This window comes from Danio rerio, chromosome 25, assembly GCF_049306965.1.
Source record: "Danio rerio strain Tuebingen ecotype United States chromosome 25, GRCz12tu, whole genome shotgun sequence".
Lineage (NCBI taxonomy): Eukaryota > Metazoa > Chordata > Actinopteri > Cypriniformes > Danionidae > Danio > Danio rerio.
In genome coordinates, this window is record NC_133200.1 from 20,280,540 (window position 1) to 20,306,687 (window position 26,148).

General features: G+C 34.6%; 2 protein-coding genes across 3 annotated transcripts in view; one reads left to right on the forward strand and one right to left on the reverse strand.

Moving 5' to 3' along the window:
• Window positions 1–630: 630 nt before the first annotated feature.
• The window catches only part of cacna2d4b (calcium channel, voltage-dependent, alpha 2/delta subunit 4b), a 70,337-nt gene continuing 44,819 nt past the window's right edge, over window positions 631–26,148 (reverse strand). Inside the window, exons 29-41 of one of the 2 annotated variants that reach the window (XM_073943061.1) lie at window positions 16,994–17,055; window positions 16,642–16,656; window positions 15,576–15,620; window positions 15,386–15,448; window positions 10,226–10,296; window positions 8,130–8,205; window positions 7,980–8,032; window positions 7,838–7,893; window positions 7,088–7,108; window positions 6,325–6,442; window positions 4,788–4,903; window positions 4,616–4,698; window positions 631–1,238 (exon numbers count right to left, since the gene is read on the reverse strand). In XM_073943061.1, the coding sequence (XP_073799162.1) occupies window positions 1,146–1,238; window positions 4,616–4,698; window positions 4,788–4,903; window positions 6,325–6,442; window positions 7,088–7,108; window positions 7,838–7,893; window positions 7,980–8,032; window positions 8,130–8,205; window positions 10,226–10,296; window positions 15,386–15,448; window positions 15,576–15,620; window positions 16,642–16,656; window positions 16,994–17,055 (872 nt within the window). In that variant the 3' untranslated portion in view covers window positions 631–1,145. Of the gene's footprint in view, window positions 1,239–4,615; window positions 4,699–4,787; window positions 4,904–6,324; window positions 6,443–7,087; window positions 7,109–7,837; window positions 7,894–7,979; window positions 8,033–8,129; window positions 8,206–10,225; window positions 10,297–15,385; window positions 15,449–15,575; window positions 15,621–16,641; window positions 16,657–16,958; window positions 17,056–26,148 lie in introns of both variants that reach the window. The other variant, XR_012400380.1, reaches the window with a different exon arrangement.
• On the forward strand, window positions 18,401–25,291 carry lrtm2b (leucine-rich repeats and transmembrane domains 2b). The gene is made up of 4 exons (XM_005163030.6): window positions 18,401–18,679; window positions 19,774–19,889; window positions 20,851–21,594; window positions 22,915–25,291. The coding sequence occupies exons 2-4, from the start codon at window positions 19,877–19,879 to the stop codon at window positions 23,382–23,384; spliced, it is 1,227 nt and encodes a 408-aa protein (XP_005163087.2). The 5' UTR covers window positions 18,401–18,679; window positions 19,774–19,876; the 3' UTR covers window positions 23,385–25,291.

Below are 26,148 nucleotides of genomic sequence, written 5' to 3' on the forward strand. Positions count from 1 at the left end.
AAGTGGCCGGTGTGACAACATTCTAAAATAAAAGGTAGGTTCTCTTGTATAAAAAACGCACACATAAGATTTTGTTTTAACAACCTGCACTTTTTTTATTCACATAAACACCACATAAATCCATTGTCATTCACTGTTTTCTATACTCGAGCAAAACATTGTTCAAAGCACTGTCGAGACTTCAGGTCTCGTATCAATAGTCATACATACAGATACTAAAATACCCACATATACAAGTCTGGTTAAAAAAATTATTAAACACTCCCTATCTCACACATCATATGAAATGTTTTCATTACAGCTTTACACAAAATGTGTCTCACTGAAAAAGTGAAGTCAAACATCGTGAAAATAAACAGCAGTTCATCTGCCGCTGCTCTAGATTTGCGTTAAAACATTCATCGTAATCCTAAAAATATTATTTAAAAAAATTAAGAGAATAGCAGATCTGATGTATAACATCAAGTCACGTGAGACAATCTAAGATTATATCTCTCACTTTGGATCACACAGAGAAAACAGCATCTGAACAGTGTCATGTTGAGTCCAGCAGGGCAGAACTGATATGTATGTATCGAGTTAAAGGGTTTGTTCACCAAAACAATGACTTATGTCATTTACTCACTGTTATTGTTATTGCTTCACACTATTTTTAGGTGACCTAAGGGTGAGACACTGCAGCCAAAAATAGTTTTTTTCAGGCATCTGAGACTTTTTAGGTGTTTTGTTTTTATCTAATATAAAAGAAAAGATCAAGAATACACTTTTGAGTATTTCTTTGTCACACTAGATCAATGTGTGTCTGCAGATTTCAATTGCGTTTTATATTTTGAAAAGGCTGTTTTCTTAAAATGAGTTGTATTCTCCTGCACTGAGCCATAAATCTTCACTACAGCAGCTCTGACGTACACCAAACTATTCATATAACTCATATTAATCACCGTACTAATAGGAATATGTGCTTATATCTATTCTGATATGTATGGTGATTAATAAGTAATATTGGTTGATTTTCACCTGCAGTGTATTGGCTGAAATCGTACCGCAGTAAATACTATGTAGTATGAACCTGAATTCCTGATGCTGGAGATCCACAGCTGATAAGAAGTCCACATTTGCAGTATGGCAGAAATATTGTGTGCTGCTCAGCGGAGAGCCAGTGAGGATGCCAAACATATGAAGTACAGCGTGAGAGATAAAGTTATCCCGCAAGCTCCACCACAATCCTCCGCATTTTCCTGCAACAAAACACAATACAACACAATTATACCGCTGGTTTGTGCTGAACAACGAAGCAGAATCAAAAGCATTATGAATGCAGTTTTATGACACTAAAATTTAAGATATTGAGGTAAAAATTTCATGACATAATTCATTAGTATAACACAATGGTTCTCAAAGTGGGGGTCAGGACCCCCCGAGGGGTCGCGGGACAATAAAGCGGGGTCGCCTGGTGATTTCCAAAAATCTAATTATTTTTATTAAACCATAAGAATTACAATATTTCATCCATAACCTACTGAAGAGAAAAAATAGTTGTTTATACCATATAAAGTTGCTATAATAGCTTATAGTTACTACTTCTATTGGATTGCAACGTATTAAAGACACAGCAATAGCGTCAGATGCAGCAGATTTCATAACACCTGGTTAAACTTTATGGCCCATTTACAGCTCTCATACATTAAAAAAATTAAAAGAAGAATAGACTTGGGTCCATTGGTGCGTGTGCTCCATTGCATGCAAGGTTTCTGTATTTATAACCACCTCAGAGTTTATTGGGGGTCGCGACTCACTGGCATTGACATTTTGGGGGTTGCGGCCTGAAAAGTTTGGGAACCGCTGGTATAACAGAAGCAACACTGAGTTATTGTTTTATTAAAATAACGTTCAAATTATTTGAGTAAAAATAAATAACATTAGTTTAGAAAACAAATCACAAGATAGCCCTAAAAATACTGTATAAAAACATTTTTAACCTATTCACCTGTACATTTAAATACTCCTGCTATACCTCAGTGTAAGTTTTGTAATGTCATCATTTTTCACAACACATCGCTTTAGAGTGTCCATGGCAAAGTTTATCAAGTTTGACACTGCAGTCGATGATTTATCTGTATATATTGTTTTTTTTTCCTTTTTCTGCAATTAATGAAAAACATCCTAATTATATTGTGAGAACATGTATTGCTCCATTTAATCATCTAAATATTGATCATATTATTTGATCTATGATGAATGACGGGCACCGCCATGTTAGTCTATAAATTAGAACCAAGGATTTACCACATGCTATTTTATCTAATCCTCCCAACTTACACGAAAGCAAGTGGCTGTTTAGCTGGAAAAAGAATAAAAGAATAAGCGTTCTAGTAAGCCAAAGAGTGGTTTACTGATGTGAATAAAGCACATCGTTCAATTATTTTGATTTAACGTACAGTCCGGAGATAAAATTACATATTGATTTTATAAAAGGGGTCTGGGTTTCTCTCTGCGTGGGTTTATGACCCCTGGCTCCAACAAGACTGGCGAAAATCTCTGGGTGACAACCTCATTACTCTAGGAAATGTTGCAGACAGTCCCAGCTCTCTCTCTGTCCGAGCTAAAAAGAAACGTGGCAGAAAAGATAAAAAAAGAGGAAAAACCAATTCTTTGCCTCAACCTTCTTCCCACACACACACAGGCATTCCTCAATATTAAACGAAGACATTTACAGTAGAACCCAAATTTCTTTCTTTTAAGTACACCTAACCTTTGTAATTTGTAGATTCCCTCATATAACCTGTACGCCTTGTACTTTTAACCCTTTAAAGCATCAATAAAGTAAGAACGTGTGAATCATGTTTTGTTTCTCCTGCCATTTTACAACACATGATGCGTAGCGCATGATAATAACTTGTACGGTGTGCATTCTTTAATGCCCTGAGTTAAAGACCATCTGTAGGCTGCGGGAGGACCCTAAGTATGCATATGAGCTGTCCAGAGACTGAAGTTTCACGCTCAAACTTTACCCTGAAATTATTGGTTAGTCAGTAGAAAATGGCTGTGACTTGCCACCACAGTTAAAACTCATCTATGCACACAGATCTGGGCAGAAAGATCTCTGAAAAAAGCTCTCCAGAAGTGCCCCTATTGAGACGGCAGACTGCATTTCTGTACCCGCGTGGCTTGTCTGAGACCATGTTTTTCTTATTTTTTAAGCAAAGTAAACTCAGTTTAAAGTTTATACCTCGCGTATCATCTGATCTACATTGCAACCTCCACGCATCAAGAAAGGAAATCTTAAATGACTCCATTGCTCCACGCATCATAGATACTCGAGAGAAAAACCCACTAAATCCAGGTATTTAAATTAGTTTTGCGTTAAGCTGTGTGCGCCTGATCAAAAAAGTGTTTTTATAATCTTGGTGGTCCCTAATAGTTGTGTGGAACTGAGGTAGATTTTGCCATTCTTTTATCTAGACTCTTTATTTCCTCGCTTTCTTTTTTATGTTTGTTGTTATGTTTTGTACAAATGTTGTTATATGTAGTCAATAAATATAATTATAATCACGTTGAATTGTTTTTGCTTGCCTCACAGAAAAAAAGTCCTTCAAATGCTGGAGCCTTCAATTTGCTACAAAACTTTACTAAAATAAGTTTACCAAAACTTCTAAACTATTCATCTACTTCACAAGCAGTTATAATTCCCTTTCTAAATAAATAAATAACTCTGAGCACGACCAGCGGGCTAAGTCATTGGTATATTTATTTAGTCTAAATTAACTGTAAGTTAATTCAGAATATTAATAATTAATAATAACTCGTCATTATTGATCATTAATATCCATAAACTGAGCTAATTTCGCTACATTGGTAACACTTTGGTTAACAATCCATTAACTAACACACCTAGCTTCATAAACTACTAACTGGCTTGCATGGTTCAGGATCTGTAGAGCTACGCATCGATGAATTTGCTCTTCAGTGTTTGGATTCTCAGTAATGATTTTAAACCACACTGAACTGAGCTAAACTGAACTGAACTTAAACACTAAAGACTGAACTACCATGATCCAGTTACTATGACCATTTATGTGAAGCTGCTTTGACACAATCTACATTGTAAAAGCGCTATACAATTAAAGCTGAATTGAATTGAATTGAATTAATTAGCTGCTTATTAATAGTTAATAAGGCAGGAGAGGGGGTTTAAGTTGTGGGCAGGTTTAGGGATGCAGAATCATACTTTATAACTTTATAAAATCATACTTTATAACTTCTATTGATTATTAACATCTTAATAATAGAAGGGTAATAAGCCAGTAGTTAATAGCATGAATTGTGACCTAAACTAAGCATGTATTTTATGAACCACAAATGTTTTGCTAGTTTTCATGTGCATTTAAATGTCCAAAACCTAAAATAATTGTTGTTCATTAGAAATCGCTGTATCCATCATGAAAGAGCAGATTTGAATTTAGCAGCTGATCATGTGATGCACTCAACCTTGTAATTGCAAAATGCCTCAAAGGGTTTAAAAAATGTAATAATTAACATGAACTTAAAATAATTGCAAAAATTATTAATCGATTTTAATACTACAATGTTTTGATGTACATATTTGGTAGCTTACATGAGCATGGTATGCATGACAGGACTCTGGCCGTCTGCGGATCTTCTGAGATTTCATCCTGTTGCACTTCACCGTGGCGTTATGTACAGAGGAGTTAAGAAAACTGCACTTTCACACAAAAGTGTAACTGAACTCACAGTTGAAGGCAAATGTAGCGATCATCAAAGGATATATTTGACCTCTTTGGGCATGAGCGTGATTGGAGCATACTGTCGAGAGCAGTCACAGTCCGCCTGAACCACCAGCATCACCAGATTACTGTTAGGAATCTGCTGGAGGACAAACATCCTGAAACAGACAGAGAACATCACTGTTAACGAGTTTTGTAAATTACACAGTATTTAACTGTAATATTTATTGTTAGTATTTATTATATTAAAGTATAAATTAATAGTTAGGTCACACTTTATTTCGATGGTTTGTTTGTTAAATTTAAGGTTCATTGAATCTACATGCCAACTAATTCTCATTAAATTATAAGTAGACTGTTAGGCTGGGGTTAGGGCTAGTGTCAGTTGACATGTACTTACTACGTTTCTTATAGTCAGCTAAATGTCTGTTGAATGAGCAGTATCAACAGATATTAAGCAGACAGTCTACCAACACTCAAATGGACCATCAAAATAAAGTGTTACCAACAGTAATGCAGTATGTTACTGTTTTTTAAAGTTGCATTATGAAAATTACTGTATATTTAAAGTAAAGATATACATAAAATTCTGTAAATACATATACGGCAAGATAAATGGTGCTGTTAATGTAAATACAGTATTTTTGCTGTAACTGATTTACAGTAAATTACTGGTAAACTTCTGGAAATTTTTAACAGTGATCATATGGTTACTAAATGTCTTTTAAAAACATAATTACTTGCTGAACGCAAACTTTGCAGTAAACATAAAACCAATTGCTCTGTCATGAGCATTCTATTAACTATTTATGACAAAGAACTTCAAAAATTTCAGAAATTATAACTATAGATATACACCTGTCCTATCTGCAGACTGAAGAAGAGGAAAGAGTAAATTCTGTCACAGTTTGAAGGAACACTCCACGTTTTTAGCCAATCTTCTGATTTGGGAGGAACACTTTTAGCTTAGCTTAGCATAAAACATTAAATCGGATTGGACCATTAGCATTTAGTTTAAAAACGTTAAAAAAAAGGGTTTAGATAATTGTTCCTCTTTAAAGCTCGACTCATCTGTAGTTGCATACATCGCTGTAACCTAGTTACCTAGCTAGGGATTATTTTCAGGTGTTGCATAATATAATTTCCCGTTCTGCAGCAATGCTAATGCAGCAAAGTTCCTAGATTATGATGCAAGAACGAGAGTATGATTAGACATATTGATCTAGAAAAACGTTCTCCATAGGTCTTAGTACACAATGTAACTACAGAAGTATCAAGTTTAATATAGGAGAAATTTTTTTTAACGTTTTTAAATGAGATGCTAATGGTTTAATCCGATTTAATGATTTGTGCTAAGCTAAAAGAAAAGTGCTCTCACTAGATCCGGAGATTGGCTGAATGGATTAAAAACTGGTAAACTCTAGAGGAGCTGGAAAATAAGACTATTAGCAAAAAAAAGAGTGTTAATATAAAATTTAAAAAGCACTGAGGTGATTATCCCTTTCTATAGAGTTTATATTAATGGTCTCAACCTCAATTCCTGAAGGGTCACAGCTCTGCACAGTTTTACAGGACTTACTTCTGACAGCGGCCACATTTGATGATGCTGTTTGTCTCTCGTATGGACTTGTCGTACATGAAACCTGGATACTCAGTGTTGCACGGTTGCATCAGCTCCACCTTTTTCTGCTTGTGAGCTGGAGAAGAAGAGATTATCATTATAACTCATTAATAACTGTGTAGACCAGAACTGTTTAGCCTGCGGTTATGAATATTTAATACAGAAAATATAATATTCCATAATTTATCTGTATTTGTTTATATTTAAGTATTCACTTTTTTAAGATTATTTTTGGCCTATAGTATTATTAAAAATTTCATAAATATATTATTATTATTATTATTATTATTATTATATAGTCCATTTATAACATAAAAATAGTTTATAAACTGTTTATAATCATAAATAGAGTGTGTAAAATGCTTAGAAATTATAATGATGATTCGGGAGCTTCTAATGGAAAAGAAATAAATAAAGAGTAAGGAGGTCAAAACTATTTTATATTTATTTTATTACAATTTAAATATAATAATAACAATTGAGCATTATAAGGAGCTATGTAAAATACATCCATCACATTTCTTCCAATAAACCAGGATCTCTAAAACATTTAAATTACAGTAATATTTAGTCTAGAACACCTTAGAAGTCTACGTCTACACAAAAGGAACTACAGAGGACTAAAGATCTCATGATCTAGAATACCAATCCAGGCTATCAAAGGCACAAACTAGATGCGGGACATGTTGCTGTACACACAGCAGGGCTTATGGATACTTACTTGTATGAAACCCAGCTTTAGCTACAAGCCATCAATGAGAAATAATCACAGCATAAACAACAATGGAAATGGAGAATGAAGAGATGAGACACATGACATAAGATTACACATTAAATAGATGATTGAGTAAAGTTTGTTGACAAAGTCACATGAATTAGCATGCTTAACATGATGCTAGCATATTTCTAGTATAAATGTACCTGTTGTTAGCAAGAACTAGCAATGAGCTTTCCCCAATATTCTAACATGAATTATCATATGGCAAGCATTCTAGCATACAAACTAACCATTATGTTTCTCACATGAATTAGCAAATTGCTAGCATATTTCTAACAAATTACATTCCATAGTTTACATTTTATGTTGTAAGCAAGAAGCATGTTGCTGTCATATAATTTAGCATGTTGCTACCATATTTATGTTGCTAGAATGTTTCTAGTATGAATTAGCACATTGATAGCATGATGTTTGCAATAATAAGCCAGAAACATAACATGTTTCTAAAAAATTAGCATGTTAATGCTAGCATATTTGTTACACAAAAGTCCTTTTTAGGAAAAAATCAGATCAGTTTGAAGGGCTGTCATGTCTCAGAAGTATTGAAAGAAAAAGCTTAACTATGATTTCAGGAAGCTAGCTTTGTCAGGTCAACATAATAATAACACAAGTATTACGGAGATGAAGATGACAGTATTTGAAGTGTCCACTCCACTGATAATTAACAGTTTTATCACTAAAAGTTTAACTTACCATCCACCACATAGTCATTATGCCAAAGTCCACAGATGTTGAACTCCAACATAAACCTGAAAGTTTAGATTGAAGACTGTAAATACGAAGTACATTATATCTAAATTGACCATAAAATAAATGAATGCTAAACAGCACTTACATCACAAAATGTGAGAACCACCACTTTATTAAGGCCAGTAGAGCGTAGAAAGGCTGTGAGGTGAACAGAGATGGATTTTCAACAGCATTAACACAATAAACACTGCATTATGAAGACATTTCACTGTCATAGATAGTCATTTTTACATACGCTGAGCAGAGGTCGAGCTCCACTGCTGTGATGATGGGCAGTCTTGCACATGGCCTGGTAGTCATACAGCGTCACCCTAGAAAACATTTTTGAAACACAATCACATTCTGTCCAATTAATATTATGATATTAGTTGTTTTAATATTAGGATTATATGATGACCAGATTCTTTTTAGAATAAAAATAAAAGTCCAGTGTGGATTTACCACTTACACTATTTATATTACAAAATGGAGTAGAATAGTGCATAAGTATGCGATTTGGAACGTACCTACAGTTCTAGTTTCTGATTGGTTGAGCAATGTTCAAGGCTGTTATATAGTACTACATAAAGACATACTGTACCTGTGGCTTCATAACATCATTATTATTGCAGACACCATCTGTGTGTTATATCTATTCAGGCCCGTAGCCAGAATATTGAAAGAGGTGGCTCTTTTTTCTCAAAACCTGTTTCCACTGACTGGTACAGTAAGGTACAAGTCAGTACAGGTCATCTTTTTTTAAGGCTTGCATTTTTAGTGCCAAAGGAGTACCTATGATACCCTTTTGGTGGGTGTGGTGTACGACAGAAAGTTATAGTTGATGTCCCCCAACCCACACAAGTATATACGTGTATAAAGCATCTGTTTTGTGAGAAGTGCTTCTCATATCATATGTAAATGACCCGTACAGATTTACTTTGACATGTACTCAAGCAAGAATGGCGTTGACTGAAACTTTCTATTCACTGGTACCCTTTTAGCTGTCGAAACGCAAGCTTGATAAAGGTGACCTGTACTGACTGGTACCGTACTGTACCACTCAGTGGAAACGGGCCATTTGACAGTGGAAACAGCCATAAAAGGAGTTTTATCAATTATTCATCTCATTTTCTATTAAATTATGAGATTTAAATACTGCATTTTACTGACATTTTAAACATTATTCCTTGTTGGATGAGCTTGTCTGATGGTCATCATAAGCACACTTTTTGATGCAACAAAAATATGTCCTATAACTTTGTCAAAGTGCCTACTTTACTATTTTACCACAAAGTTTTAAATTACAAATGTGCATTTAAACTGTAAGTTATTACAGTTTTCTAAATAATTTTATAAGATTAGAATTTTTAATAACAAAAATGATCAAATAAAATAAAGGATTTTTAAAATACAAATTTATTATCTTCGATTTAAAAAAAAGAATTAGTAATCTGTTAGTACTTGTTTTAAATTTAAAAAACTGTTGCCTTTGGCAAATAACAGTCTGGCCAGCTCAGAATTTGTCCATTTGAATAATTAAACATTTAATTTGTCTTAAAGCCTTCTTCTATCAGTTAATTTTACAATTTATGATGGCATACTGTCAAAATAAGACAAATGAGCTCATATATAGGAACAAATTTTGCATTTTTTTTCAAAAAAATTTCAAATTTTGGGAGTGAGTCTTTTGAAAACCCGAACCCCCTCTGGCTATGGCTAATTGCGTGTCTTATCTATTTGTTTAATATATATTTAATGAAGTATGCAATGTTGGCTCATACTAGCTTTTTTCCTTTAGACAAAAATGGCCAACACATTGTTCAAATTACACTGTTTGTTGATGTGGAAAAAAATCATGTTAATGTAAACTTGACATTAACTAAGATTACAAAATGCTTAAGTATTTTTTCATGTTAACTTATTTTACTGGATAAAACAGGGAAAGCTATTATAGACCATGCAGACCCTCAGAGTAAAGAAATCTTTAAATATCATTTGATCATTTCCAATTTGATCATTTTATTCTATTTCCAATCAAACTGATATATTTATATATAATATATAAAAATTCAAATGACTGTTTTATTTTTATTTATTTTTAAAATTAAATTTGCTATAATTACTAGTTTCAAATCATTGTCATATTTCAGAAATTGTCATTTGCCGCTCAAGTAAACGAAAACAAAGTATAATTACATACTGAGCTTTCGTTTTGTTTTCAATATTATTTGATGGACTGACATTTACTGGTTTTTATTGATTAGTTATTAGTTCATTTATCAGTATTTTTGTTACAGTATAAACACTGCTACTCTCACTTTTAATGCCGAACATAAGCATCATTATATTTACCTTTTGTACAAGCCAGATTTTAGTAACTGGGCCATGACAGATCCGTCAATTTCACCAAAGAATCTGCCAACCTGTGTTAAAGGAGAGATCACATATATTACAAACACACAGACTGAAGCATAGAATGAGGGAATATTCAGGTTTAAATATACTGTATGACACAGAATGAAATCATTTCTGAAACCCCGGATGAATAAACACACACGCACACACACAGTCTGATGTGCAGTGTTCCAGATGTGCAAACAGATGCCTGAAACTGCCCTGTCTGCCACGCAGCAATCTGGGATTAGACTCTATAAGCATTAATCTCCCGTTTACTGCTCACATCACTATAGTGCATGTGCTGCTACAAACATCTGCTGTTATGCCATGAAACCATTGTCATCATATAGAGACTGATATGCAGCAAAAAACTCCTCATATACGTTGTTTTAAAAGGTACAAAACAGTGTTACTTTAATAACTATAGGTCAGCAATAATAATGACTAAAGTAATCACGATAATTTTATCTGTTTTATCCAATTTAAAACAATACACAGAGCTCATCTGTCAAAGGCCAAACTTTCTAAAATGTATCTCAATGTTTCGGATATGTGCGATAAATGTAAACTTTTACCATGTAACCTTAGTCATATGTTTGTATTTTATCCCAAGTTGCGAAATTATTGGAGTACTTTTTTTTTAATTGTTTCTGATATTCTGGGGGTCAAGTTAGCTGTTTGCCCTTTATTTGTGATCTTTGGTGTTCCCTCTCTGTGTCAACCCTTAAACCGGAGACACGCTGACATTGTGGCTTTTGCATATTCATGTAATACACTTGTTATCAAATAAAAACAAGACACTATTCAGTGGCAAGTTTTGTAAAACAGTCTTTGATTGCCCTCATACTCTTGACAACGTCAGAAAATAAGTCACGTCAGTAATAACGTTTTTTTTTTTTTTTCTTTCCTTTGTTCAATTACTTTTCCCACAGACTATTCACAAACAAGACATCAATCCAACGTACATGTATGCTCTTTAAAAAGATATAAGCTGAAGTTGACAGTATGCCAACCAACTATATTGGATCCATCAATAATGTTGCACCACAAGTGTGAGTATTGTTTATTTTACATGGTAAAATATGCGATTTGTAATATTTAAGCATTTCTCTGTCAAACACAAATGATGACTCCCCCCTTGCCTATTTGTAGCTAAGTGTCGGATATGGATGGCTGAGCAGAGGTGTACTCACTTAGAGTTTGACTATCAATTTTTAGTGATCAATTGTTTAAGGTGCTTGTTTTGGACTGTGGGGGGAAACCGGAAGACCTGGGGAAAACCCACGCGAGCACAGGGAGAACGAGCAAAACTCTGCATTCTTGCTGTGAGGCAACAGTGCTGATCACTGGCCACAGTGTCACTCATTTGAAAGGAGGGAAAGTAGGGTTGGGTGGGGAAGATTCTTCAAGACGAAGATATCGAGATAAGAAAACTCTGGTTATTTATAGTGAGTTGGGAATCAACTGATTGGATAATTGGTCATGAGCTAATGCTGGAACAGCTGTGAACAATCATAAGCATGTGATTCTCTCGAAATTTGTTTATAAATAAATTAAAATTTTTTGAATTATGCAAAACTGATTAGCCAATCAAAGCAGTGGATGTGAGTCAACAAACCTATTTAAAAGTCCTATAGAATGCATTGATGCAATGTTAAATTGTTTTCTAATATATAAATAGAAGCTAAAATGCCTCATTAAGTGTGAAAAATTCTCCAGAAACAATTTTACAGGTCAATTTCCAACGCAATTGACCCTAATATGGTTGGTTTTGACCATATTTGGAAGGATTATTATTGTATCAATAGAATATTAATGAGCTCTATACTGATGCTCCAATTTTGTGCTTCTAGCATAAACATAAACACAGGCAGCAAATAATATCAACATCTGCATTAACACAATGCCAAAATCTGCATTAAACATTTATAATCTGCAATGTACATATGTATATAGATGTATATGGATTACAAACATTGTAGTTAAATATATACGTGTTATTTAGATATATAGTACAGTATATTCAGATTTTATCCTATGTCACTTTAAAGTGTATGTTTAACGAGGAGATTAAAACCAGACAAATAGCCTATTACTTCTATTTTTTATCTAAAATTGTAATAACAGTACAAGTTAACCTCCCAAAACAGTACAAAAAAATGCAGTTCATGACCTCTTTATAACACATATGGCAACATTTCCCATCTAATCCAATTTAGCCCAGCATCCATTCTCACTCTCTCAATCACTGTCTCATTTGGGAGCCCATCTGTTTGCTCCAAGGACGAGCTTGTTTTAGATTATGGCTTCTCATGGGAGAACATCCATGACCCCGTCACCTGCCCTTCACATCTAAAGCCCGGGCAAGGAAACGTGCAGCTGGAACCGTCACATAACAGCTCATCATTGTCCATCTACTGATCATGGGAAAGCTTAAGCTCACTGTGCCCGTGTATTTCTCATAAGCCAATATTGAGACATGCTATCACAAAAAGGACAATATGCAGTTGAAGTCAGAATTATTAGCCCCCCTTTGAATTTTTTAATATTTTTTAAATATTTCCAAAATGATGTTTAACAGAGCAAGGGAATTTTCACAGTATGTCTGATAATATTTTTTCTTCTGGAGAAAGTCTTATTTGTTTTATTTCGGCTAGAATAAAAGCTTTTAATTTTTTAAAACCCATTTTAAGGACAAATTCATTAGCCCCTTTAAGCTATTTTGTTTTCCGATTGTTTACAGGACAAACTATGATTATACAATAACTTGCCTAAATACACTAACCTGCCTAGTTAACCTTATTAACCTAGTCAAGCCTTTTAATTTCACTTTAATCTGTATAGAAGTATCTTAAAAAATAACTAGCCAAATATTGTTTACTGCCATCATGGCAAAGAAAAAATAAATGAGTTATTAGATGTGTTGAAAAAAATCTTCTCTCCGTTAAACAGAAATTGGAGGAAAAAAATAAACAGGGGGCTAATAATTCAGGTGGGCCAATAATTCTGACTTCAACTGTATATGATCATTGAACTGTTCTAAAGAGTATTAAACATTCACTTATAACAGACTTTTTACCTAAATTTGTACCTAATTTACAACACATGCTTGTACATGCCCATTTGTTCCTAAGCTTGTGTTAGTGTTAGTTAATTTGGTCATTTGCATAAGACATGGCTAAGATTTCCGCTTACGTCTTTTTTAAAGTCTAATAATATACTTTTGTCAAACATGTTCTTTGCACAACTACTCCTGCTAGAAAGAGCTCTCATCAGCCAGATGTAAATCCATGTATATAAGCTGTTATGAGACATATTTTTAGTATATATAGTTAACAAGTAAAAAAAGCTGCTTTGCATTTAAGGCTAAATATTATATATAATTTATTCAGTCATTTTCCTTCATCCTTTTATTCATCAGGGGTTGCCACAGCTGGATGAACTGCCAACTTATCAAGCATATGTTTTATCCATACCTCATCTGTATGTGCTCATCATGGGATTCTACAGTGCATAGTAGTTCACAGAGTTCACTGGTCTAAGTGTAAACTGGCTCGCATCTTCCCTGCTATTGATCCAACCTGTGACAAATGTCATGCTAAACCTGCAAATCTAGTTCACATGTTTTAGACCTGTCCAGCTTTGTTTCTTTTTTGGGAGTCTGTTTTTGATTCATTTTCAGCAATTACATCTATTAATATTGATCTTTTTCCGTTAATTGGCCTGTTTGGAGTTCTTCCCCCTGACTGTGGGTTACCATTTTATTTTTCTGAATTAACAGCTTTTCTGTCATTATCAGCTAGGCCAGAGGTCACCAAACTTGTTCCTGGGGGCCCAGTGTCCTGCAATTTTAGCTCCAACCCTAATCAAACACACCTGAACAAGCCAATCAAGCTCTTACTAGGTATACATGAAACACTCAGGCAGGTGTGTTGAGGCAAGTTGGAGCTGAAACCTGCAGGGACACCGGCCCTCAGGACCGTGATTGGTGACCCCTGAGCTAGGCGGTGCATTTTGTTGCAGTGGAAGTCTCCTCAACCCCCATCCCATACTCAGTGGATTAAAGATGTCTTACTTTTTGTTAAATTGGAAAAAAAAATAAACATAGTCTTTAAGGTTCAGTGGTCAAATTTTCTAATATTGGGTTGCCATTCTTGGATCATGTCAAATCTCTGAGCCTTGAGGCAGTTACTGTGGAGTGAATAATCGCAAATATTGCATTTTTGTTTTGATCTGTGCCTTCCAGATGAGTATTAGTGCTGCTGATATAACACAAGCATACAACTCTTTCTTGACATAAAACCACAAGTTTAAAGAACGTGCCACCCCCCAGCCTATTTAGTTTAACATATTTTCCCTCTTCTCTCGCTTTTAATTTTTTTTTAACTTTTATTTATTTTATTATCATTGTTTATTTTACTTAATACACCATGCTGTCAACCTCAACTTCCAGTACCGACCTGTTTATATGCTCAATTTGAAAAATGAATGCACGTCATATATTGTTTATCCACATCATATACTGTGTGTCGCACAAAAAATGTGTGTCTTTTTTTTTTTACTTTTGTTTGTTAACTGTCATAAAAATCCAATAAATAAATCTTAAAAAAAAACTTATGTTTTACACAGCGGATGCCCTTCCAGCTGCAACCCCAAGTACTGTGACCCATCTATACACACTCATTCACACACATACAATACGACCAATTTAGTTTATTCAATTCACCTATAGCGCATGTCTTTGGACCGTGAGGGAAACCGGATCACCTGGAGGAAACCCACACCAACACGGGGAGAACACGCAAACTCCACACAGAAATGCCAACTGGCCCAGCTGGGACTCGGACCAGCTACCTTCTTGCTGTGAGGTGACAGTGCTGAGCCACCGTATCGCCCTATTATATATTATACAATTTCTAATACAAAATATTGTATAATGTACACAGTATATTGTATTGTTATAATGTAAATATATAATACAGGCCAATTATATTCATAAAATCGAACACTAAGCATACCAGGACCGAATGTATTATTTTCTCTTTGATTCTGATCAAACGAAAAAAATAAACTACAAGTGTGAACACCATGTAAGACATGAAATGATATACTTACATCTCCTCTATCCTTTGACATCAGTATGAAGCCATTACTGTCAACAAGGTAACAGTTGAGATCCTGTGGGGAAAAAAAAAACTGTTTAACTTGATCAAAATTCACTCTGGTGAACGGTTCACGTGAATGAACAGAATCAGAACAACAATTCACAGATTATGTAAAGACAACACAAAGACGCTGGACTCACAATGCTCTCGCAGCTGAGAGGACAAATGCCCTCCACATCATTGCACTGAAAGAGGATAAAAAAAGCCTTCAGTAAATGGACTTTTCATTTGATTCCTTATATACAGAAAACACCACCGCGGTGAAATGACTGAATTAGCTGGAGGCTATAGATATTGTGCAACCCAATCTCACAAGAAAGTGCTGCTATTTTATGACATAGCAGCTTTGAGTGTATGAAAATCTTACTTTTTTTTAAAGTCACTATTGATGTGTGAGTAGGTTGTGTAATAAAGAATCAATAAGTGAAATCATATGATTTTGCAAATAATCTGGCATTAATAACTAAAATAAATAAATATTTAAAAATAAATTCATATAAATTTAAATAAAATAGTTAATAGTGAATTTCCTATTTTGGATTCTATTGTGACATAAGGTAAAATAGGGTACAAATAAAGGGCTCTTAAAAATCTCTTAAGTTATTTTGTCAACAAATGGTGGGTTAAAAAGTCAGCAAACATTGATCATCTGTTTGTTAAACTAGATTTTATACACAGTTTCTAAATCATATCATGATATTAATAAAGATAGTCATTCTAAAATGTGTAGTTTATTAACAAAATATGTTATTAGCGCATCTATCTATCTATCTATCTATCTATCTATCTATCTATCTATCTATCTATCTATCTATCTATCTATCTATCTATCTATCTATCTATCTATCTATCTATCTATCTATCTATCTATCTATCTATCTATCTATCTAACTATCTATATCCATCCATCCATCCATCCATCCATCTACACAAATACTAAATTATACTAAATAAATATTCTAATAACATAAAAATCACATTTTATGTGAAATATAAACATGACGTGTTTAACTAGTGACTCGAAATATATTTATAATATCAATTGTTTTTTACACAAAAAAGTTTATAAGACATGAAGAAAAACATGTAAATCATGTATCCAACAATGTTACAAGATTGTGTCATATCAGTGGAATGTGCCTTAATAATGCAATTTGGTTTCTTAATACATAAAAAAATCTGTGATAACAACAATAAAGTACTTACATCTGTGTTGTTTGGCTGACAGGACAAAATAAGTAGAAGAGAAAAAAAAAACATTTAGATATTAGTTTGCATATTTCAACAGATTACAAAGAATAAAATTCCTTAGAAAATCCTCAGAATCCTAAGAAAATCCTCAGAATAGACTATAAGTCATGCGGTGGCTCACATCGAATAAAAATTGATTACCAACTAGCAACTAAACAGCTCCATTTAGAAAGGGCCATTGATAAACATCATTAATGTAAGACCTTCGGGACAAAAGCACTAGACTGATGGCATCTGCAGTCTGCATCTACATTTATTATGACGATTGACACATGTTCAATGTGAATATTTTTGAGGTCAAACTCACTTGTTTGGCAATAGACATGAATATTCTCTCCAGCACGTCTAGAGACGCCTGCATTCCAATAGCTGAAAATGAAAAAAAAAGAGAAAAAATAAAAAAATCGTAAAATGTTCATAAAGAACAATGCATATTTAATATAATCACATATATAATATAGTAATTAGCGCTTGGCAAATATTAAACGTGATTCATCTTAAATGCTGATTAATTAAAAAAAAGTTGGGTGTGCATCAAGGGTGTAGATCAGGGATGTCAAACTCAATTCCTGGAGGGCCGCAGCCCTGTACAGTTTAGTTCCAACCCTGCTCCAACACACTTACCTGTAGGTTTCAAACAAGCCTGAAGGACTCAATTAGTTTGATCAGGTGTGTTTAATTAGGGTTGGAACTAAACTGTGCAAGCTGCAGCCCTCCAGGAATTGAGTCTGACATCCCTGGTGTAGATTAAAGGAGTGTCCAATAAAAAGGTAGTTTAATGAAGAATTACAAGAAAATTTTAAAAATGGTTGAGATTTGTTTGATAAAATTGGGACAATTTGAACATTTTCTGTGTTTTTCTTAAGCATGTGTTTGAGAAAAATGCTCAAATTTGTTTAACTCTATAAAAGGTCTTGCATAATTTTTTCAAAATATTAATCTAACTAAATGAATCAATTTTAATAGATTTTTGGTATTTTTAAAAATATAAAGATAATTACAATATCCAATCAGTAAAGATAGAATGTATATTTTTATCAATTCAAAAAATTTAGTACTACTGGTCAAAGGTTTGGGGTCAGTGGGATTTTTAAATGTTTTAAAATAAGCATCTCCTGCTCACCAAGGCTGTATTTATTTCACCAGACATAAATACAGTACAAATTGTAAAATTGTGAAATGTTTTTGCACGATAAAATAACTGTTTAAAAGTGTTTATCATTTAATTTATTCAATTATTCCAGTAATTTTAAAGATGAATTTTCTGCTTCATTACTCCAGTCTTCAGAGTCACATGATCCTTCAGAAATCACTCTAATATTAATTATTATTATTATTATTATTATTATTATTATTATTATTATTATTATTATTATTATTATTATTTATATTAATGGTAATAGTAATAAAAGCAATAACGACTGGAGTAATAATTTCATTTCAAACTATAAGAAAACTGTTTTTTAATTAATAAATATTTAACAATTTAACATTTTTTTTTACATTTAATAAATGCCACCTTGATGAAGAGAATAATTTTCTTTAAAAAAAAAAAACATGAAAAAAACCTGACCCCAAATTTTCAATTGAGCACCTGGAAATCTTCATTTTACAGTGATCCATGCATTCACATTTTTCAGGACAACACACTGATGTTAAGTCTCTATATGACACCATTAATCCTCCTATGCAAACCATCATAAGCTACAGCAAAGGGTCATGAAAAAATGTAAGAGGCGACCATTTTCTAAGCGCTATCAGCTGATGCTTTATCTCTTCTGTTCCTACTGAATCAATCTCTCTCTCTCTCCCTCTCTCTCTCTCTCTCTCTCGCTCTCTCTCTCTCTCTCTCTCTATTAGGCTTTTCTAAAGTCAGTTTCTTTACTGATGCTCAAACACACACTGGACTTCAATCAAACAGCAGTTCCTCTTGTTTCTTTCATTCGTTGTCGCTTATAGGAGTAATCATGAAATCTCACAGGATTACAATAAGGTAAATTCATGCTCTGATTCATATGAAATTTCTGACTGATTAGGTTAACTACGTCAATATCCTTGTTTGTGCGCACTCAGCGTTAAGACTTATTAAAATGGTTTAGTATAGAACTTAAATTAATATAAGGGAATACGTAGTTCTATGCTTTTAATATTTTTAAATATAATTTTTATGAGTTATTTCAATTTCTATACTTCTATTTAAGAGGCACAGAACAATCATGTGCAATCAAAAAATTATATATATGTGATGTTGTTTTTTTAAGAAATATTATATTTTATGATTAGTGCACATCCAAGCATGCACTATTTGATCCTCTTTTGACCGATAAAGCGGATGTTGTTCTCAGCTTTGATTTATTATCTAATGGTGTGGACTGCTTAATCCTTGATAGGGTAATGCAACAAATCTGATGGGCAAAACAGAGTAAGAGGAAATAAGGGGCGTTTTTTGGCACACAACTTTAATCGCAAAATTAATGATTTAATTTAAGTAAAGTTTTAATAAGTCCTCTTTTATAATATTGTCTAATATTAATACCAATAATCCATCCATCCATCCATCCATCCATCCATCCATCCATCTATCTATCTATCTATCTATCTATCTATCTATCTATCTATCTATCTATCTATCTATCTATCTATCTATCTATCTATGTATCTATCTATCTATCTATCTATCTATCTATCTATCTATCTATCTATCCCATAATATTGTCAAAATAATGTAAATGCATAAAAGCAGATGAAAACTTCCTCTAGTAACCTCAAAATATGTTGTTTTTTTCACTTGGTTTGATGCTCTTTAGAATAAGCGATAGGCCTCTGGGCTACTTTAACACAAAGTACTCCCTTTTATTCTCATTCTTTTCTTTCAGAAGACTCAAATCCATTTCAGTTCTGCCATATTTTTTTTTAATAGAGATTTAGATCTTATAAATGTCCAGCCTTCACAGGGTTATTGTATTTTATATTCTAATTGAAGTCAATTATTATTAAAATCATGCATTATACTGAACAAAATGACCCATGCTTCTAAAGACATCAACTTTTAAGTGTGTTTGCTTTGTTTTATTACCATTATTGCAGCAATTGCACAAATCCAGATTTTAACTACAGCCTGGTGAAGGAAGGCATTGATTTGCTGTAAACCACTGGATGTCTCTCCAAAGGTTGGACATTCTGGACCAGGATGAACATCTTAAGTAAGATCCTTATTTTTATAACTTATTAATAAACACAGCGATCTCAAAGAGCCAGCAGCGACAAATCACATCAGTTGAACACAACAAACCCCACCTACAAACTTGCATGCTGCATGTTCTGCATCTGCATGTAATGATTTAACTCTCTCCATTAGCAGAAATCATCATTCACCACTCAGAAATCATAAGTAGGATTGCAAATTTACAAACTGTAAACAAAGCAGTGTTTAACCACGTTAAATTATTGTAGAAAAATAGTCAGGCACACTGGTAGTGAAACTAGCTATCATTCCATCCACCTATTTCCTAATGCATGTTTTGGAATATCGCATAAAAAGATGCTCAATGTAAAAGCCAGAGTTTTGGTCATGTGCATAAAAAAGTATGCTCACAAATGAGTAGGATAAACTTTTTATCCGATAAGAAATAATTTGTGGGATGGCATGAGTGGACAAACCAATGGACCGACCACATTGCATAACATCTCAAATGTGGTTTTGGTCATTCTAAAATTCCTTAATCAAAGTCTGTCATGGAAAGGGTTTGGATTTTGTTTATTATCGTTACCTCTCAGAACTGTCGTGAGTGGCTGCGCACCCAAATAATCATTGCGTTTCATCTTCAACTTCTGAAGTAGTTTTTATAATATAAGAAAAAAGGTCCACAATGGCTTCTCATACTGCAGCAAATTCTTTTTGATATTTGGCACCAGCTTATCAGGAAGTGATGATTTTGTACTCTCAACTCATTGGATGGATGGTGGATGGATGGAAATGTTGCTTTATTTACAATTGTTTTATGCAATATTCTAGTTATTCATACATATAATTCACATCTTTGGATGGAAACATAGCTATTGATTGACATCCAACTGTTAGTTTGATTTGGTGCATCATGGCTCTAAAGTACCCTTAATCATCTCAAATCTGACGGCTTCCTAAATTCCTTCATTTTCTTGCAGTTTCATCAGGTCTGATGACCCTAGTGAGTCTGTGTGGAACATCTAAAAGTTGTCCGTTATTGTGTTCCTGCAACATAAACCAAACAGACTGCAGTCACCTTTACCAACTGGCTTCCTTGGACTCCATCCTAGAGCAGCTTCCATTTGACACAACCAATCTCAACCTCTCCAAAAACAACTTCACCACTGTGGAACCTGGGAGCTTTTCCAACCTCAGCGCTTTGCTTCAACTAGACTACTCTAGAAACCTTCTCTCTGCCATCAACCCTGGATGTTTTTCCAATCTCAGTGGCCTGTTGCATCTTGACCTCTCCAGAAACCTTCTCTCCAGAGTTTTCCCTTCCAGTTTCTCCCATCTGAATAGCCTGGAGTTCCTGGATCTCTCAGTAAACCTTCTTGTGAGGCTCCCGGTTAACCTGTTCTCTGATCTCAGCAGCCTAAATGAACTGGTTCTACGAGACAACAGGCTAAAGGAACTGAACCCAGCTCAGTTCAAAGGCCTGACTGAGCTCAGGCGTCTGGATCTTTCTTTAAACAGCCTCAGCCATGTGCCCACACACCTACTGGATGGGCTCCAGAACCTGCTGTGGCTCTCGTTGGTGGGCAACAAGCTGAAAACTCTTGATCGGTCATCACTGGAGTCTGCCAACACTCTCCAGCAACTTCTGCTCGAGGGAAATCCCTGGAACTGCAACTGCAAATTAATTCCACTCAAGTATTGGCTAGAATGGATCGTATATACAGGTGAGAGAAGTCCTTTAACTCTGCTGGTAACTGGCGGAACTCATTTGTCGGTCGGTCGGTCGGTCTGTCGGTCTGTCTGTCTGTCTGTCTGTCTGTCTGTCTGTCTGTCTGTCTGTCTGTCTGTCTAATCTATCTATCTATCTATCTATCTATCTATCTATCTATCTATCTATCTATCTATCTATCTATCTATCTATCTATCTATCTATCTGTCTGTCTGTCTGTCTGTCTGTCTGTCTGTCTGTCTGTCTGTCTGTCTGTCTGTTTGTCTGTCCGTCCGTCTATTCATCCATTCATCCATCACACTACACATTTATCCATCCATCTAGTATACTTATGTTCATCCATCCATCCATCCATCCATCCATCCATCCATCCATCCATCCATCCACCCACCCACCCACCCATCCATCCATCCATCCATCCATCCATCCATCCATCTATCTATCTATCTATCTATCTATCTATCTATCTATCTATCTATCTATCTATCTATCTATCTATCTATCTATCTATCTATCTATCTATCTATCTGTCTGTCTGTCTGTCTGTCCGTCCGTCCATCCGTCCGTCCGTCCGTCCATCCATCCATCCATCCATCCACCCTTCCATCCATCCATCCATCCATCCATCTATCCATCACACTGCATTTCTCCATCCATCCAGTATACTAATGTTCATCCATCCATCCATCCATCCATCCATCCATCCATCCATCCATCCATCCATTCATCCATTCATCCATCCATCCATCCATCCAGCAAAATCAATACCAATAATATCAAGATGCACGGTTAAAACAGCTGGGTTCCACAAAATCGAGTTGTGTTGGGACAACATGAAGGTATTAAGTTACCTTAATAGATTTTTGTTTTGCAAATTTAAGTGGATTGAAAATAAAATAATTAAGTTGCCTGAAAAAGCACTAAGATAGTTTGTTTCAGCTCATTTTAAATAAATAGTTTGAACAAACAGCAAACATCAATTTGAGTGTATGAATAATTAAAAAAATACTATCTTTAATGTTTTATTTTCAATAATTTAGACCAAAAAATTCCTTAATTACAATAACTGTAAACTTACAAGCCATTTATCAGTTATCAGTCAAAAAATGTTTCAATATGGATTATGAATAATTATACTAAATTATGAAATACAGCAGAAATTAAACATAATTCAACCTATTAATTTACAGTTCTCAAATACTCTACATAACTATATCACACACAGAATGCATTTAAAATTAAACTATTAGATAATTTTTAATGATTTATGATTAACATTTTTAAAAAAACTAAATAATGTCATCCTCTTCCGCAGGTGGCCGTGTGGATTCCCCCAACTGCTCGTTTCCAACTGACCTGCAGGGTAAAGATCTTGCCAGTCTCCCAATGGAGTTGTTTAGACACTGTTACCCCTTGCAGCTCCAAACCAGAAAGCCATCCGCCCCAGAGGCCCACCAGGGGCCGTCAGGAGACTGTATGCGCCAGCGCTACCGGGCCGTGAGCGTGCGTCGAGCCACGGCCACAGTGGTGGTGGCGGGCGTGGTGTGCAGCGTGGTGTGTGTGTTGATGGTGGTGACGGCCACGTACGGCTGTATCTACGCCACGCTGGTGGCTCATCAACAACAGCAGATGCTGCAGAGAAAGCGCCAGCAGCAAGAGCCACTCATGGTGGAGAAAGAACCAGCACACGATGAAAAAGAGGATCTGATGCCAACCATCGGAAAGGGAGCCGAAGCTATGGAGTGTGTGGGGTGGATGGCATTTCCTCCGGAAGTGTGTGTTTAAGGGAGACTGTGGTTTATTGTTGAACAACTACATAAATTACATGAGGGCAAATGACTCAGTGTATGTTAAAAGCAATAACTAGTTGGTTGGTTAAGGGATTGTTCATCTGAAAAGCTGTTTATTTGACTCAAGTCATCTAAAATGTACACTGTAAAAATGTAATGACAAATATACAAATATTTTGTATGTTGCTTTAACTTATTTTTCATAATTTAATCAGGTTTCAATGTTTTTTTAAGTTATACAATGTTTAATTTAATATTTTTAGTAAGTTAAGATGACTTGAAAAGCTAATTTGATTCAACAAAAAAAATGAAGCAGCAAGAATTTCTTTCACAGTGTGAGTTTTTTCTTTAGTAGAACGATTAACACTTTTTTAAAGCTGTGGTTCTTTGTGATTCATAAAATGCAAGTCAACATCATCACTTTGAGAGTCAAAAACATATATAGTAAAACAAAACTAATACACTGAAGTCTCAAGAAGCGAAATGAATGGTTTGAGCAAGAAATTGAACACCTTACAATTTATCAAACTCGTTCAAAAGAATCATTTGGACGTGAACCAGGCATCACTCAAAGGACGGTTTGCTGATGATTAAATTGGATTAAACTGAAAAAATTAGTGAATAATGTTCTGTTGAGTTGTGCGATTAATCAAAAACGAATCACAATTTGGTGTGTTGCAATTAGCTAATCGCAAGAGGCTGTGATTTAAATATATATGTATTATTTAATGGGCGAGGCAGTGGCGCATTAGGTAGTGCTGTCGCCTTACAGCAAGAAGGTCGCTGGGTTGCTGGTTCGAACCTTGGCTCAGTTGGCGTTTCTGTGTGGAGTTTGCATGTTCTCCCTGCCTTCGTGTGGGTTTCCTCCGGGTGCTCCGGTTTCCCCCACAGTCCAAAGACATGCGGTGCAGGTGAATTGGGTAGGCTAAATTTCCCCTGCCCAGAGCAAATGTGTGACTGTCGTCTGTGAATGATACTCTTATTGGCCAATTGAATGAGCTCACTCTCCTTCTGCCCAATCAGAATTGTGCAACCGAACTTTGCGGAACGCCCACAATAAAAACAAACAGGAAAGCAGGGACAAGTGGGTTAATCGCATCTGCTGCTTCAGAAGCATTAATAGATGAATTTCAAAGAAAAACAGAACATTGGTAATATGGAAATATTTTGGTTTCAAAGACACAGATATTGAACAAAAACAGGTAGAGCTGTCACAGAAGTGTTGCCACAGCAAAAAGAAATACAGCAACCAGCACCTAAAAAAAGCACCACAGGCTTTGAGGAGAGTAGTAAGGTGAGTTTTGAAGATGAGTAGTGTCTTGCTAAAAAGTCAACTAAAAGTATTGCCAGTGGCACTCAATCCAGTAGCAAGCAACAGCAAAGTACAATTTCAGAGTTGTTTCAGCCATGTGTTTGATGAGTGTATTTTTATACGTATTTTTTGTATAATAAGTACATTATCTCCCTAATTTAAGTTCAACTTCTTTACAGAAAGGTAAGGTCATTTTATTTGTGTTTACTGTTTGCTTTAGACTAGAGAAAAAGATTCTGCTTCATTTCTAAATATTTAAAAACAAATTTGAATAAATGTTTAATTTAATATCTTTTCAGTTCCTTTTTTACCTAACAATCACTGCATTTTAACAGTAAGAAGCAGTTGTAAGAAAAACTAAATAAATTACAAATCATAATTAGATATTTTCCCCAAATCCCTAATGTTCAGTTTCTTACACAGACCATTAACTTTACTCCATAATGCCTCAATGTATCATTAGAAGCCTTGGGTATTACATTTATTTTATTAGGTTTTTTGGACTCTTGTAATGCCTGTAGTCACTGACCCAGCTAATAGATAATGTTTTCAGAACATTCTATAACGCTCATTAAAAGTTGTGTAAATGTTATTCAAATATTTTTTGGAATATTATTGTAACATTGATAGAAAAAAATGTCCTGATGGTAAAAAAATGATATATGATATATGGTAAATTTTTAAGTAACGTTATAAATAACATTCTGAAAAATATATATAAATAACGAGACTGAAGAGTTCTAAAAACATTTAAAATAACATTATCATAACCCAAACCAATGTTAATATGTTGTCTAAAATTGGACAGAATGTTCGAATGACATCTTTAACAAGGTTTTGAGAATATTAATATAATATGAGGGTGGCTCAGCATGATCCCTCACAGCAAGACAGCTGCTGGTTTGAGCCCCGAGTGGGTCAGTTGGCATTTCTGTGTGGAGTTTGCATGTTCTCCCCATGTTTGCATGGGTTTCCTCCGGGTGCTCCGGTTGCCCTCAGAGTCCAAAGGGGAATTGAAAAAAACTAAACTGACAATAGTGTATGTGTGGAGATGAGTGTGTATGGATGTTTCCCAGTATTGGGTTGCAGCTGAAAGGGCATCCGCTGTGTAAAACATATGCTGAATAAGTTGGCGGTTTATTCCGCTGTGACAACCCCTGAAAAATAAAGGGACTAAGCTGAAGGAAAATTAATGAATGAAAGAATATAGTATGAGACTGAACAATTTTGAGAACCAAAAAATAACGTTATTACATTGTCTAAAAAACTGGACGTGCATTAAATAACTGAATAGAAATGTTTAAGAAATGTTTTAAAAAACATTTTTTGAATCACCAAGGACTTAAATTTCAGCTAAAAATATCCTTTAGTGTTCTGCTGAAGAAGAAAAGGTTTACTGTAATCACTATGAACGGCTCATTTGAAATTGTACAATTGTAAAATGTTT